General features: G+C 48.9%; 1 protein-coding gene across 1 annotated transcript; it reads right to left on the minus strand.

The window, feature by feature from the left end:
- Nucleotides 1-336: 336 nt before the first annotated feature.
- On the minus strand, nt 337-11,851 carry TRIM40 (tripartite motif containing 40). Its single transcript, XM_078054380.1, has 5 exons — nt 11,507-11,851; nt 1,736-1,831; nt 1,008-1,232; nt 751-773; nt 337-589 (listed from the first exon to the last, which is right to left on the minus strand). The coding sequence occupies exons 1-5, from the start codon at nt 11,849-11,851 to the stop codon at nt 337-339; spliced, it is 942 nt and encodes a 313-aa protein (XP_077910506.1).
- Nucleotides 11,852-12,264: the final 413 nt, after the last annotated feature.

The raw sequence follows: 12,264 nt of genomic DNA on the forward strand, positions 1-12,264 counted from the left end.
CAGCCCAGCAGGTTCAGTGTCCGAGGAGTCCTACCAGCCGTGACCACACAGCACAGTCTCCGGAGGGACACTCATGCCCTTTTCTGTATCCCATTCCAGTCTCAGTCCTGCTCACGGGAAGGGGGGTCACAGAAATACAGAGCAAGAGCGGGGGTCCGGTGCAGGCGTGCGGGCCCCCCGGGCGTCTGGGTGCTCCTGTCCTAGTACGACATCGTGAGGGTACCACCATCTGCTCTCAGGCCAGGCGGAGGCCGTCCCCTGATGCGTGCGGGGGCAGCCGTGAGCGGGAGCATGGCTCGGGAAGGAGGCCGTGACCCCCGTGCCCGGGTCAGACGCTCAGGCATCAGGTCCCAGCTGCGGGGATGAGCTCAGGGGCTCACGTTCGGGAGATGGGGGTGGTGAGGACATGCTGGGCCGACCTCGTGGGGGGCTGGACGGGCTGGGAGAGGGAGAGCCAGGAGGTGAAGGCGAGTCTGAGGCAAGGTGGCCCAGGAATGGGCAGGTCGGAGCCGCTGAGGATGGCAGAAGGGACGGCTGGATTCTTTTCTCCAGCTGGGGGTACATAGCCTCTAATTTCTGTGGCGCGCTCCTAGGAACAAAGAAATCCTTCAGTATGCCCTGTGGACTCGTCCCCTGGCCATGCGGCATGACGGGACACGAGCGACGGGCCAGGGGTCCCCCAGACCGTGTGAGGCCGAGTGCAGGTGTGTGTTTGTGGTGTGGCTGTGCGGGAGACGGGACGGCTCCTACCTGTCCAGTAAGTCGCTGGCCTCCTAGGACACAGGGCAAGAGAGTGACAGTCACAGTGGGTTCCCAGGTTCCTGCCACCTGCAGCCCCCCCAACCCGTCACCGGACGCCACGCAGACCCAGGGGGGCGCCCCTCCCCGGCACCCCGCTCTGCCCCACGCGGCCCAGGGAAGCCTGTCCCTGTCACACCAGCCAGCAGGTGCCGCCGGCTACTGAGGAGGAGCGCAGCCTTCGGGCGGGGGGGGCTCGCGGTCTGCACCTTCAGCGTGTCCACACCCAGTCCCTTGGCGGTCTTGTCCAGAGCTGCGACCAGGCTGCGGAGCTGCGCTATGGCCCGCGACACGTCCAGGATTCTGGCACCCGGGGCCGGCGTGTCCTCCAGCGGGTCTGGCCACTGCCCGAGGGGGGCCTCCTGCTCCCTCCTGCTCCGCGACTGGCCCTCCAGCTCAGGCCCCAGCCTGCGGGTCCCACAGCCTACCTGGGCCTACGGAAAGCAGATTCCCAGAGACTCGGCGTCGGTGCGCCCCTCCCCGCCCTTCAGCCTCTGGATATTCCCGCGAGAACGCTCTCCCCCACCCCAACTCGGACCGTCCACAGAGGCCACAGCACAGCCAGCCCGGAGCTGCCTGCCCATCCCAGATGGAGGAGAGACCCCACATTTACAGGAGCAAGAGGGGCAGACAGCCTTCGGGAGGCCTCGCCCATCAGAGACAAAGGCCTACGCTTTGTGTGATTTCCAGTGGTGAGCTGCTCGTCGGCTTTGATGGTCGCTGCGAGCCGGGCGGATGGGACTGGCCTCAATGCACGTTTAAACCACATGAAGATCACAGGGCTGGACGTGACCCGAGTCACCCAGCCCGCAGGCTTCTGGCCCCCAGGCCCCCCTCCCGACACACCCATCAGGCTGCTCAGACACGGTGGCCAGAACAGGGCGTCCGGCCGCCAGGAGCCTCGGAGGCGCCCCTCCCGGGACCCCGCGAATCCCACCTGCACTGCCCATAGCTTCTCCTCCTCCTGCGCTCTGAGCCGGCAGAGCGCCCTCAGGTCTCTTCGGAGTCTCCTGTTCCTGCGGCTGAGCCGTTCCTAGAGAGATGCACACACCTGTCTGTCAGCCTGGGGGTGCGGGGGGTGCTCGATGGCGCGCCCCGGGAGCTCGTGATCCCAGGATGAGGTACAGGAAAGTTCTGCCGAAAACCAGAGCGTGCTGGAAGCGCCGTGCTTGGGGTAAGGGGCACCCGAGCTCACTGAATAGACGATGTCGGGGAAAGCAATGGGTAATTGTTTAAAGCCTTAACTACACAAAAATAACACAGTAGCAGGACTTTTTCCGTTGACTCCAGGGTGTTTTCTGCCAACACCTAGAAGCTGTATGGGGATCCCTGCGACTGTGCACCCCGTGAAGCCAGTCTAGCAGGACTGACTCCGCGGAGACGGAAGGCTTCTGGCACCTCCTGCCCCGTCCTGGCTACGTGGACAAGAGCCTCGGGGCCCGCAAACCCACAGCCCGAGGAGGCAAGGCCTCTCTCTCAATTCCAAATCAGTGTCTCGATGGGTCCCTATGTCCCTGAAGCTACAGATATATTGTATATCTGTATACAATACAGGATTTCAGTTCCTAAAAAAATCTGCTTTCAAGTTTTTGACAAACAATAAGGGAAACTAAACAAAGCTGGTGCTGCTATCGACATAGGATTTCGTGATGAAAGTGGAAGGGAAGGTGGGGGTAGCCCCTGTCGGACCAGCCACAGGTGTGTGTGCCCTGCGGGATGGCAGGACTGACAAAGCCATGGAGATAAAACGGTACAGTCCCGGGGACAAGATCACACAGAAGGCGGGAGAAGCCAGGGCTCAGGGACAGACCCATGTTTACCAAGGAGGTCACAAAGAGACAGTAGAACGTAATCAGCGAGAGAAGGGGCCAAGTCTGGAGAAGACCACGCTGTGAAAACTGGCTCACAATAGAGAAAAACTAAGCTGGGTCCCTCCCTGGACCCATACGTGACACAGACTCTAGATGGAGTAAAGACCCAGGCGTGAAGGTAAAACTATAAAGTTAGCAGAAAATAATGTCAAAGAGTAAATCGTGACCTGCGGGGAGGGAAAGCTGTCTAGAGATGAACCCCCATCAACAGTCACTATTGTGGTTCAGTGACCACACCATGGACAAAATTCACAGGGAAAGGCCAGGTTGAGAGATCACAGCACAGTGTCCAAAACCAACAAGAGACTCAGATGTGGAATACGGAAAGGAAAGCCTGCACATCAGTAGGAAGACAGGAACCCAAGAGAAAGGTTCGCAAAGAACATGAATAGTTAATTCCCAGAAGAGGGCATGCAAAGGGCTGCGTGTGTGAACTGAAGCCCAAGCTCACCAGTGACCAGAGAAATGGAAACTAACAGAACGACGAAACATTACTGGATGTCTGTCAGACTAATACAAATCAGACACCTGGATAACCCCTGGGCGAGAGGAGATGACTGTGATGTGAGGACTGGCGGGCAGGCTGGTGACAGGTGCACGGGCTCAGCCACCTAAGTGTGCTTTCCTCTATGATCCAGTGGTACTGTCTCTGGGTAAGTGTCCCAGGGGCTCCCTCACGTCGGTGCTAAGAGGAAGGCTCACGACAGCATCCCTGTGCCACCAGAGAGATTGGGTCATGTCCAGTCCGCTCCTGGGAATGTGCAAGGGCAACGTGGCAGTGAGGAAAATCAAGAAGCAGAACGAGCCTACAGTAGTATTGTGTTAATTCAGCACATCAGCGCACGATGCAGCAATGTGTTTTACCAAGCCGTCTACAAATAAAAATCCAACAAAGACTTCAAAGGTGGCCCTGGGAGGGGGAGGAACAGTAATTAAGTGGAAAAATAAGTAAGACAAGAAGGGCATTTGTGGGCTGAAGATAAGGATGTGCTGCTAACTGAAGAGTAGGTTTCATTCACTACATCTTTCCTGCAGCAGGTCAGAAAAATATTTTTAGGAGATGTTGTTGCTGCTGGCTATTTATTAGGAGCATTTTTTTTATTTTTATCATTTTTTGCCTCATTTCCTCTTGTAAACTCTCAAAATGTATTGCTTTGGCAAAGGAGAGATGTATAGGCAGAGCCTAGAGTTGGAGGAGGTGACTTCGGAAGCTCTTCCTGGCCCTCAGAGTCTGTGGATGAATCGAGGTCAAAGGCCAGAGGTCAGCAGCAACATCCAAGCAATCAGAAAGCCAAGTAGGCAGAGTGGACAGGGACGTCACCAGGTGTCACTTGCAGCATTTGGCAGAAGGAGTTGGGTGGAGGTAAATGGGCACCGTGGGTCGCAGAGGTGGAGGGGAGATGGGGAGGGGAGATGTCCAGGTGAACGCAAAAGCTCCAACAAGCAAACAAACAGCCCTCACCTCACATTCCCCCAGCCTGTTCTTTCTCTGCCCACCTTCTGGGCCCCACTTCCTCAGGGTCCCTGCGCTGCTCAGCCAGGCGCTTACTTCTCTTTGGAAACCGCTCCCTCCAAGGTCCCCAGAGATCTCTGGGAATGAAATCCATCCAGAGGGCCTCTCTTCTTTGAGGTGACTGTCCCCATGTCCCTCCCCATTTCCCCCACCCTCACCCATCCTTCCTTGTCCTGGGCCCTCCCACTGCTGCCCCTCTGCTTCTGCACTTTTCCCGGGGAAAGGAGCCTTCCTCGGGTTGCTTCTTGAACCCTTCTCCATCTCCACACTATGCCCTTAATTTTCCATTCTGGAGGCTTCAGATTTCATCCTAATTCCCAACACAGATATTTTCCCCTAACAGGCGATCCCATGTTTCCAGCTGAGAGCTAAGTCTCTCCTACTGTCCTACCAGCAGCTCAAAGTCAATATGGAACGTCAAGCGTCATCCCGTTCGCCACTCCTCTGTGCAGTCCACTGCTCTGTCATTGGACTCACCATCTCCTTCCTCCTGCTGGACACCTCAGTCATATTTCATCTTTGACCCATGTTATTCCTCTTTCAAAATGACTTCTCATTACCAAAGATAAGCCCAAACTCCTTAACCCCGTGTCCATGGCTCTCAGGGACCTGACCCCACTCTCCATTCCCAGTGCTCCCCCCAACCTCCCCACAGTCTCCCCACTAACCAAAGGAATTACGTGTGGCTTCCTGAACATACCCCATGCAGCCACACCCCCTCTAGCCTTATCACCTACTTCCCTCTGCCAGGAATGCTACCTGTTTCTGCCTGTCAGAATGAGACCGATTCTCAAGATGCAGGTGAAAAGCCACAGTCTTACCTCCTGGTATAGTTTAAAATTTATTTTAACAATTAGCCAACATGTAGTATATCATTGGTTTCAGATGTAGTGTTCAATAATTCATCAGTTGTGTATAACACCCAATGCTCATCACATCAGGTTCCCTCCTTAAGGTCCATCCCCCAGTTACTCCATCCCCCCACCCCCCTCCCCTCCAGCAACCCTCAGTTTGTTTCTTATGATTAAGAGTCTCTCATGGTTTTTCTCCCTCTCTGCTTATATAGTTTAAAACTTTAATAAAAAGTTTGAAGTCAACGGCAAACATTGTGTAAGTGAAAAAAGAAAGCAAAGGTAGTAATAAAGATAAATGCATGAAATAATCAAAGATAATACAGACCTATCATTGCCAATATTCAAATGAATAAGGTAAAGTTCACTTTTTTTTTAAATGGATCCCTCCAGAGGTGCCTGGGTGGCTCAGTCATTAAGCGTCTGCCTTTGGCTCAGGTCATGATCTCAGGGTCCTGGGATCGAGCCCCACATTGGGCTCCCTGCTCAGTGGGAAGCCTGCTTCTCCCTCTCCCACTCCCCCTGCTTGGGTTCCCTCTCTCACTGTGTCTCTCTCTGTCAAATAAATAAATCTTTAAAAAAATAAAAAATAAATAATAAATAAATGGATCCCTCCATGTTTGCATTAAAATAATATTTAGTGGGTGAATGTCATACGAATATGCACTCATTAGAATTTAAAATAAAAATTGTACAAACTTTTGCTTTCCTAAAATATCCCGCAGGGAAAAAAAGGACAGATTGAAATACAGGGAATAGTGCAAGACCTCTTTTGTCATAATGAATATTTTTAAACGTTTGTGATCCTATCAGATATCAGATAAAACGTGGTTTCACAGTAAGAAACACTGACCGAAAAGGGCACTGAGTAGTAATGAAATGTGAGAATCTAGCAACATTGAAATTCCTTCTCAAAAGCTTTGTTCACAAAATGCATAACAGAAGTGGCTAACAGACCAAAATTTACATTTTCCTAATACAGTAGCCAAAACAAATTACCAGCTTTCAAAAATATGCTCCCTATGAAGCCAAAAGTGTCCCAAAATATGAATAAGAATGAAATCACCCATTACATTTTATGAGGGGGAATGGTGTTGATGACCAAGCCTGACAATGTCTACATGATTGTGCATCTAGAAAATGTCAGGAAAGTAGCTTACAGGAAATATGAGCCCAGCAGACTCTTATTTGAATCTATAATGCTAACTGCCTGAAAATGAACGTTATAATACAGAAAGAGCATTTTTAAACTTTTTATTGTATTATATATATATATATAGTTTTTATACATATATTAGTTATATATCTATATATATGTTAGTTTTTAATTTTTTTCTTCTTTTCCTTTTCTTTTCTTTCTTTCTACCTTTCTTCTAACAAGCTTCTCATAACAAGCAGACCAAAACACACCTAGGTACTAGCTTCCTATATGTATATTATTTTATCTTATGTTATTTTTAATTATTTTTTAAATTTTTTTATTTTTATTTTTTATTTTTTTATTCTTATTTCTTTTTTCTATTTTTTCTTTCTTTTTTATTTCCTCCAAAATGACAAGATGGAGGAATTCACTCCAAAAGAAAGAACAGGAAGAAATGACAGCCAGAGATTTAATCAATGCAGATGTAAGTAATGTCTGAACTTAGAATTTAAAACAATGATTATAAGGATACTAGCTGGGCTTGAAAAAGCATAGAAGACACTAGAGAATCCCTTACTGCAGAGATAAAATAACTAAAATCTAGTCAGGCTGAAATTAAAAATGCTACAACCGATATGCAGTCCCAAGTGGAAGCCATAAAAATGAGGATGAACGAATCAGAAGAATGAATCAGTGATACAGAAGATAAAATGATGAGAAATAATGAAGCTGCAATGAAGAGGGAAAGAAAACTATTAGATCACAAAGGTAGACTTAGGGAACTAAGTGATTCCATAAAGCAAAATAATATCCCTATTATAGGAGTCCTAGAAGAAGAAGAGCAGGAAAAGGGGGAAGAAGGTTTATTTGAACAAATTATAGCTGAGAACTTCCCTAATCTGGGGAAGGAAACAGGCATTCAAGTCCAAGAGGTACAGAGAACTCCCCTCAAAATCAACAAAAATAGGTCAACACCATGACATAGTATAGTGAAACTTTGAATTTCAGAGATAAAGAGACGATCCTAAAAGCAGCTTGGGACAAGAGGTCCTTAACCTACAAGGGTAGACACATTAGGCTGGCAGCTGACCTGACCACAGAGAGCTGCAGGCCAGAAAGGACTGGCATGATATATTTAGGGCACTAAATGAGAAAAATATGCAGCCAAGAATACTATATCCAGCTAAGCTGTCATTGAAAATAGAAGGAGAGATAAAAAGCTTCCAGGACAAACAAAACCTAAAAGAATTTGCAAACACCAACCCAGCCCTACAAGAAATATTGAAAGGGGTCCTCTAAGCAAAGAAAGAGCCTAAAAGCAACATAGACCAGAAAGGAACACAGGCAATATACAGTAACAGTCACCTTACAGGCAATACAATGGCACTAAATTCATATCTTGCAATAGTCACTCAGCGTAAATGGACTAAATGCTCCAATCAAAAGACATAGGGTAGGAGATTGGGCAAAAAATAAGACCCATCGATATGTTGTCTACAAGAGACTCACTTTTGACCCAAAGACACCTCCAGATTGAAAGTGAGGGGGTGGAAAACCATTTACCATGCTAATGGGACATCAAAACAAAGCTGGAGTAGCAATCCTCATATCAGACAGACTAGATTTTAAACCAAAGACTGTCATAAGAGATGAAGAAGGACACCATATCATAATAAACCTTGTTAAAATGTCTATACTACCCAAAGCAATCTACACATTCAATGCAATCCCTATCAAAATACCAGCAACATTTTTCACAGAGCTGGAACAGGACTTGTATGGAACCAGAAAAGACCCTGAATAGCTAGAGGAATGTTGAAAAAGAAAAGCAAAGCTGGTGGCATCACAATTCCGGACTTCCAGCTCTATTACAAAGCTGTCATCATCAAGACAGTATGGTACTGGCACAAAAACAGACACATAGATCAATGGAACAGAATAGAGAGCCCAGAAATGGACCCTCAACTCTATGGTCAACTAATCTTCGACAAAGCAGGAAAGAATGTGCAATGGAAAAAAGACAGTCTCTTCAATAAATGGTGTTGGGAAAATTGGACAGCCACATGCAGAAGAATGAAACTGGACCACTTTCTTACACCATATACAAAAAATAAATTCAAACTGGGTGAAAGACCTAAATGTGAGGCAGGAATCCATCAAAATCCTAGAGGAGAGGGCGCCTGGGTGGCTCAGTCGGTTAAACGTCTGCCTTCGGCTCAGGTCACGATCCCATGGTCCTGGGATCAAGTCCCACATCGGGCTCCCTGTGCTTCAGGGAGTCTGCTTCTCCCTCTGCCCCTCCTCCCACTAGTTCTCCTAATCTCTCTCTCTCTCAAATAAATAAATAAAATCTTTTAAAAAAATCCTAGAGGAGAACACAGGCAGCAACCTCTGTGACCTTAGCTGCAGGCAACTTCTTGCTAGACACGTCTCCAAGGCAAGGGAAACAAAAGCAAAAATGAACTTTTGGGACTTCATCAAGATAAAAATCTTCTGCACAGCAAAGGAAACAGTCAACAAAACCAAGAGGCAACCCACAGGATGGGAGAAGATATTTGCAAATGACACTACAGACAAAGGGCTGATATCCAAGATCTATAAAGAATTTCTCAAACTCAACACCCAAAAACAAAGAATCCAGTCAAGAAATGGGCAGAAGACATGAACAGACATTTCTCCAAAGAAGACACACAAATGGCCAACAGACACATGAAAAACTGCTCAACATCACCCAGCATCAGGGACCCCTGGGTTCTCTTTCCCAAGCCACACCTCCTGCTTGCTGTCTGCTGACACCTTCCCCAGTGCATCGAACACTCGCGCCACCACCCGGAATGAACCCCCAGCGCAGACCCCTCTCCTGCCCCTCCCCGAGCCCCTGCTGCGGCCCCTGGCCCTGTGCTCAGCACCCCCAGACGCACCGCGTGCCCCATCTCCAGCATCTGGAATGCTGCGCCCATGGTGTTTCTCCGGCCCTGCCCCTGGTGGGTGGCTCCTCCCAAGTCACCCTCGACCTCACATCTAAATGATGGCCTTTCTCAGGACCTGGTCCTGCAAACTCTTCCTCTCTAGGTCCCCGCTGGGCGTCACCTGCTCCATGAGGCCCTCACCGGCCCCATGGATGTGGGCCACCATTACTCCCATGTCAGACCCTTGTTTATTTTCCTCCTAGCTCATAAAAAAACTCAGAGTTTGCTTGATTTCTTGTCTGTCTCCCTCCCTCAGCTGCAGAACCCTCACAGCAGGGATGGCATCTGTCTTGTCCATCGTATTCCCAGCATATATGGTCATTTCTGACACACTCCAGGAATTTAAGTCTTTCACAAGTGAACAAATATTGTTATTTATTTCAGGCTTACTGTCATAATTTAAAGGCAAACCCAAGGACAAGGATTCTGAATCATCTCTGCTTCCTGCAACACCATACAACATCCTACACAGAGCACAGAGCTGAATAAATCACTGAGTGATTGCGCCGGGCTCATGAGTGGTGGGAGACCTCTCCATGTGCCCTGCACTGAAGAAACCTGGCCTCCCTGGCTTTCTAAATTATGTAACCACTTCCCATCCTCCCCTCCAACCTGGACTCCCCCTTCTCCTCCTGTATCAGAACACGTTCTCAAAAAGTCAAGTATCTAAAGGAAGATTCTGAATATTCGTCTTTCATTACTGGACAGAAAGACACCCTGGTGAAAATATGTCAGTTTTCCACCCAATCAAATACTAACTGGGTTGGGGTTGGAGGGTGGGCAGGTTCGTAACAATAATGATAAAGCCAAGGGGCAAAATAAACATAATGAATATCCACAAAAAAATCTAACATATTAGAGTATCATGAGGGTTCTAAGACCTACCTGACGTTAATACACATTGCAAAGGTCCGTATTTCCAATGGTTGGGCACACAGGCAGGAATAGACAAAGCACAGAACAGAAGAGGGAGTCAGGAAAATATGCAACTGTATGTGCGTATGCAGCAGATTATGAAGCTGGGATCCAAATCCGTGGGGCAACTCTGGATTATTCAATAAACTGGGACGGGAAAAACCATCCTCACTTGGAAGTTAACTCACACTGTCACCAAAATGTTATCTTGGATATGCTGAGTCCTCTAAAACACGTGTTGAAGGATGTTCACCGAAACATTCTATGCGATCTCAAAACAAAACAATAACCTTGAAATAACTGAATGTCTGCCAGTTGATGGTGCACTCATAGAATTGCGTACCGTGTGGTGGTTGAAAAAGACTTCATAAAAATTTATCTATACACACTGATAGGAAAATGGGAAAATGTCCAAGATGTACTTATAGATGACAAAAATGAGTTACAAAAAAAATGGAGAATCTGTGGTGGGGAGTGTTAAAGAGTGCATTCACACGCACAGTTCTCTGGAAGGATGATACACAAAAACCTAACAATGGTTACCTTCGGGAAGCAGGAAGATTTTTATTTTGACTTCATACCTTACAGTGTTGACTGAATGTATTACCAAAAGCATGTAACTTTTATGATAAAAAATTGAATAAGATAAAAATAACCACTATAGGAAGGAAGGAAGGAAGGAAGGAAGGAAGGAAGGAAGGAAGGAAGGAATGGAGGGAGACAAAGGAAGAGGTAAAAGAGAGAATCACGTACTAATTTCCAGGCTTCAATATATTTTCAGGATAGACAAATACCATATGATTTCACTCCTGTGTGGTATTTAAGAAACAAAACAAATGAGCAAAGGAAAGAGAGAGAGAGGAAACCATAAACAGACTCTGAGCTCTGGAGAACACCCTGATGGTCACCCGAGGGGAGGTGAGTGGGGGTGGGGGAAACAGGTGATGGGGATGAAGGAGTGTACTTGCTGGGATGAGCATGGGGTCACGTATGGAGGTGATGAATCACCTGAAACTAACATTACACCGTATGTTAACTATACTGGAGTTTAAATTTTAAAAACCATAGTTACAAAAGTCTCATGAAATATATATATATGCAGGATAATTATCAGCATATGCAAAAGCTGATTACATCTCCCACCAAATTTCTAGTTCTATCAAGCAGGGGAACCATGTAGTCTAGTCCTGAAAGATCTGTGCATTCTCAGGCTCAAGTCCATCCTACAGATGAGCAAACTGAGGGCAAAGCACGCTTCCTGGGAATGCATCACCAGAGACACAGCACCGCTCAGCCTCCTACCAGTGCACTGACACGTGTATGGTGGAAAAGCCAGGACAAGGGTCCAAAGTAGGATGAAGCAGAAGAACCGGGACACTGTCAGTTCTGGAGCCTGTGTGGGCAGAGGGTAGGAGGGGGCTCTGGGGCAGGTGGTGGCCGGGCCTTACCTTGTAGTGGTTGACCGCGTCTCCAACGGCCAGCTCACAGTGCCCCTGGTGCTCAGGCGACGCCAGGCACTCCCCACACACCAGAAGTCTGCTCTCCTCACAGAAATAGCACACCTTCTTCTGGTGGCTGGAGCAGAGGTAGCCCGGCCCCAGCACCCCCTCGGAACAGGGCTTCCGGCACAGGGGACAGCAGAGGACTCCGGAGGCCGAGGCCTTCGCCACGTGCCGAGCCAGGCACCCTCGACAGAAGCGGTGTCCGCACTCGGTGCTCACGGCCTCCTTCAGGAGCTCCTGGCAGATGGCGCAGACGCCCTCTCCCCGGCCGTCCTCCTGCGGAAGAACCATGGCCTCTGCTGGCCTCCCGGCCCCAGGGCCTCCTTCTCCTGCGGGGTTTTGGAGGGCCTGGACCGAGACAGGCCAGACAAGAAGGCCCAGCTGGGGGGCAGCCCCCGGGCAGCAGAGAGAGCTTGGCTCGGCCCCGACGTCAGGCAACAGCCCGCTCTCTGTGGCTGGAACCGCAGCCCGACCACGCACGCCCGAGTCTGCACCCGTGGCAAAGCTCTCTGCTCAGCCTTGACGCGCTCCCTCCAGCCGCTGAAAATCTCTTCTTCTTTGTCACACGTCGGGAGCAAGCCGGCGATTCAGAAGCCAACTCTGTTTTCCTCTCCAGAGCTTTCTGTCCTTGCACAGCTCAGAGTGACGAGGCCAGAGCGTCATGAACTTTGAAGCTGGTCGTCTTCGCTGATGGGCCTGAGGTG

Source organism: Halichoerus grypus, chromosome 9 (assembly GCF_964656455.1).
Source record: "Halichoerus grypus chromosome 9, mHalGry1.hap1.1, whole genome shotgun sequence".
Lineage (NCBI taxonomy): Eukaryota > Metazoa > Chordata > Mammalia > Carnivora > Phocidae > Halichoerus > Halichoerus grypus.